At 37.5% G+C, this 4,699-nt stretch overlaps 1 protein-coding gene across 1 annotated transcript in view; it reads left to right on the forward strand.

Moving 5' to 3' along the window:
• myorg (myogenesis regulating glycosidase (putative)) overlaps nt 1-2,361 on the forward strand; it is a 7,650-nt gene extending 5,289 nt beyond the window's left edge. The window contains exon 3 of the mRNA XM_046029433.1: nt 1-2,361. This exon is cut by the window's left edge and continues 1,676 nt beyond it. Coding sequence (XP_045885389.1) covers nt 1-116 — 116 coding nt within the window. The 3' untranslated portion in view covers nt 117-2,361.
• The last annotated feature ends 2,338 nt before the right edge of the window (nt 2,362-4,699 follow it).

Consider the following 4,699-nt stretch of genomic DNA (forward strand, 5'->3'; position numbering starts at 1 on the left):
TTCCTGCCGGCCGTTGGAGAAGCTACAAGGGGGAGGGATATGATATCAAGGAGCCACTGCACCTCACAGACTATCCTGTAGATCTGGATGAAATTGCTTACTTTGTTTGGGTTTAGCAAGAAGGGAATGTAAAGCTGAACAGATCTGAACTAGCCTATGCTCCGATTTGCTTGCAAGACAAGCCTCACAAGTGTAGCTTTTATTTTTGACAGGAGAGACATTGTATGAATGGTAATTTGTTAGGGAAAAGTTTTTCTGCAACAAAATATCAAGCATTTAAAATAGTTTGAAATTTTAACACCACGTTTTATCACAAATTTGAAACCGCTTCACTCAAAAATGCTCGAAACCTCATGTTAGTCTTACATTTTTTTAATTTAAACTAATGAATGTACGAAAATGAGCAAAATAGTGTCCTTTAAAGAGAGAACATTTGTTGACTGTCAGTCACTGTAGCCATAAGTGACAATTATACATTAGTGATAAATGGTAAAACATAACTGTAGCACAAGTAGAAAAGAGTCATAAAGTTACTAAACTCAATGATGTCAGCTATACAGCAATATCTGTTTAAAGTTTGCTAACTTTAACCACCATGGGTTACTGGTCATACCAGAGCAAATGAGGCTGTAGCAGCTGTAACCACAGCATGTATTAAAGTGAGTGAGGGTGTGTTTTAATGATTATGAAAAACATTTGTTATTTTCATCTTTTAAAAGTTACATATTGTTGCTTTAATTAAAGGCCATTGTATTCAAGCAGCCTATATGAAACATTTGTCAAAAAGGGAATATGCAAACTGTGACTTGAGTAGGGCATGATTGCCATTGCATGCCATAAAGTTTTTATATTTTTGTGTGTCACTTTGAACTTAAGCCAAACAGATTGTATCATGTGAGGATAACTGAAAGGGTGTCATTAAGCAGATTGTATGCTTGAAGTTTAATCATTACAAATGGCATGTGCTTTCATTTGTGTATCACAGTCTCACGTAACTACTCTTAGCCCAGAAGAAAGATGTCTTTTGTTAGGAACTAAATATTTTATGCTCTTCCTCAGGTAACAGCCTCTTCTGGCTGTAGTGTCTTTTGAAGTGTCTGGTAATTGACTTTATTGTTCTTGCTGACTCAGAATGCAGCTAGCAATACTATAATGTATAATGCATTGACTTCCATGTCCAAAGTAATGAGCATCTCTTCTGGACGATTTTTTGAGGTTTGTAAACACAATAACCTGAATATTAATGGTCTGGTTACTTTATACCTACTTGGAATGCAGTGTGAAAGACTATAAAATTCATTTAACAGCATTTAACTATGAAATTGGTACATTGTATTATGTCATTTTGTGTTTTTTGACATGAATATTTTCTAACTGCAGAGATATGAGTGCCATGTATTAATAATTACTGCCTCGTACTGTATGTGGTTTGTAGTTATGCTACACATTTAATATTGTTACATTTTTACAATTTGCACATTTATTATGTAATATTATTGTTAATTTAACCCTTTATGGGCACTCACGTGGTCAACAGAACTTACTACAAATGCCACAAAACTAAATTTTCCGTTATGTAGCTGCAAACGTTCTAGATCAAATTACATCATGCCAAATCATGCATCTTGTTATCCAGAGATGAAACTAATAGATTGTCTCAACCCATTCGGGGTAAGGCAGCACACATTTTCCTTCAGGTGCCTTCTCCGAACGTAAAACCAATAAGTAACCAGTAATATTGGTGACAGCTGTGTAAATAAAGGCTTCTGAATCACTGACCCTTTAGTTTTAACATAAGAAAGATGACTTCATTTGGTTCTTGTGCGTGGAGCTTTTTTTAAACATTTGTTGAGGTGGATTCTGATGGGCAGCTGCGGTAAAGAAAAATATTGTGTTATTGTGAAGTAATAATAAACGTCCACATTGTTAAGGTGCAATTTTCTCATGTGGCAGTAGTTCTTTTTTATGCTGTCTACCTTTCACCCATTATGCAGCCTCATTCTGACTCTGTATGTGTCTTGACATATAGCTTCCACATTGACCTCGACTTTTGACCTATTTTCATCATAATAACACTACTTTTTTATAGCAGATCTCACTCAGCATCTGGGCCAGGCCAGCCTCTGAGGCTATTTCTGTTTCAGACTGTCTTGATTTATGACAAGACTGAGCGGCTGGATCTCAGACTGAATGATTCTTTGCTCTTTTCACATGATTCGAGGCTCTTTGCCTCGAGTTATTGTGATCCGAACATTGGCAACATTTGCATGTGTCTGAGGGGCAGCAGTAATTTCAAGCAAGAGTGCATATTTGATGTCATATTGGATGAAAGAATTAAATAAATCTGACTTTTGTTTTTGAGCATTTCTGATGTGCTTAATTTGCATGGAACACACAAAGTAGTAGCCACTAGCACATGACTGATTCCAATGCTGTATGAATGAATGCTACACACACACACACATACACGCACGCCCAACTTTAACTTTTTACACACACACATAATTCAGGTCAGTAAGCTGACCGTGCAACCACTGAGCAAATAACAACCTGTAACTTCTTTTGAGAATGCAATACATGAAAACTAATGTGCCTATCAATTCAATATTGAAAGAGACACCCTTGAAGGACTTTTCCAACTTTTTGCACCCGCCTCATCATGGAGCAATAATGACAAGGTGATGAAACAATTGTGCAGGTTATCTGGAGGCTGTGTTCAAATCAATAAATCATCTGGTGGTTCATGATGCGGGGCCAAAGAGCAGGTGATATAAAAGTGTACGACCAGACACCAAGAATACAAAGTACAACAGTAGGAGATAATGGCGACAATATTTATTTAGAATTACAGCATGATTGTTCTTTTTTCAGTTCAAACAGCCCGACTGGACCGCTTCTCACAGCTGTAGTCGATTTTTCATATGTTTGGAGAATTTATTCCATTTCACAACAGCGGGATATGCTTCAGAACTACTTCACTTTATTTGCCAATGCCTCATCTTTCTTCAGAATTGATCTTGACTTGCAGCCTGTGAGGGTAGGACATACATTCATTGATTAGCTGTCTGTGTGTTGCAGGGATCAATAGTATTTGTCAGTTTGCTTTCTGCAATCATATTGTTTGGTTCTGCCAATCTTTCCATAGACTGGACAGATTATTTATAGGAGCTGCAGGGGGAACTTTGAGGTTCCTAGGAGGGGAGTCAAAAAAGAGAAGATTAGATTAAAAAAACATTTTATTCCAAAATAATAGAAGTTTAATTTAATATATTTGGAAATGGTTCAGTGTGTGGAGGCACATCTCTTACTTTTTTCACTATTTTATGAATTTGTTTTAAATGAAGGGAAGCATGCATATTTACCTGTTGATAGCAATATAAGTGGCGATAACAGATGGAACTGTAATACAGTGTTTAAAATAAAGGTATATTTAAAATATCCACAGGTTGTTTGTGGAAGAGCTTGAAAACTAAACAATGACATGAAATCTGTTTGTATTGGCCATGTGGTGCTGCAGATGTCCAGAAGGGTGCAGTGTAGCTTCATTGATAAATTCTTTCTCTGACATGTTAGTGGACCATGGTCCAGATGTTCTGCGCACACACACGCACACACCAAGCAAGACACAAAACTGGCAGAGCACTCCCCTCCCCCTCCTTCCCCACCTGTGAGCCCACCTGTGTGTCCATCTGCAGAGAAGAGCCGCCAGTTGTTCTGGTTAGGAGCCAGTATGTCTCAAGTACCTTCTCATATCCTCCTTGCATGAGCCTGTCTGCTGTCCATCCTCCCAGTAAGGCATATATATTATACAGAAAGTGAAGTGATGCATGGCACAACTGCCATAAAAACACTGCTGACTTATAACAAATGTTAAAAATAGCTGCATCTTTTGCAATTTCCCACAGAATTATGGTTAATGTCCTCAGTATTTAGGAATATCTGACAATACTCATCATCATTAATTAGTGTAAAAATTATTCAAGCACAGTATTGTAGTGTATTGATGGCCAAACATATGACTTTACATTATGTTGCAATTTATGTTGTCATTTGTACAGCTGAATTCAGCAAGACTTGAATTAACAACTGCCACTAAAATAATTGTAGATGAACATTAAAATTCCTGAATCATCATCACAATTGCTGTTAGGTCACAATTATGAACCAAAATGAACAAGAGACAAATCATGATGAATCAGTTCAGTTTTATTTAAAAACTTTCCACCTTCTTGGAGTTAAGTGTGGAACAGGCATTTATTGTAGAAGACCACAGGGGAAATAAAACCCCATGGCCGTCTCTTGTGTGAAGTGAGAATCTTTGTCCTTAACCCAAGATTTTCACTCCGTAACTAGAATGACCTCGCATCTGCTGCTGCCATGGCTTGTCTGACAGGAATATGTCTGTCCTCGCTAGGTAACAAATGAACCCAACACCCCAGAGACTGGTCTCGCATCTGTTTATCTTTTTGACCTGTCGGTTCGCTGCACTGCATCAGGCTTACACTCCTCTGCAGCCCTGTGTGAATTTCAGAGCATGCATCTGCCATTACAGGGACAGAGGTAGTCAGCGTTGGCTGGTGGCAACATTAGTTAAGTTTATGACTGGGCATTAAAGTATAGTATAGTGTGTAGGTCCACTTACAACATTTGTTTTTATAACTTACTATTATATTTTTGTACAACAATTTAAAAATGTATT

Source organism: Micropterus dolomieu, linkage group LG18 (genome assembly GCF_021292245.1).
Source record: "Micropterus dolomieu isolate WLL.071019.BEF.003 ecotype Adirondacks linkage group LG18, ASM2129224v1, whole genome shotgun sequence".
Classification (NCBI taxonomy): Eukaryota; Metazoa; Chordata; class Actinopteri; order Centrarchiformes; family Centrarchidae; genus Micropterus; species Micropterus dolomieu.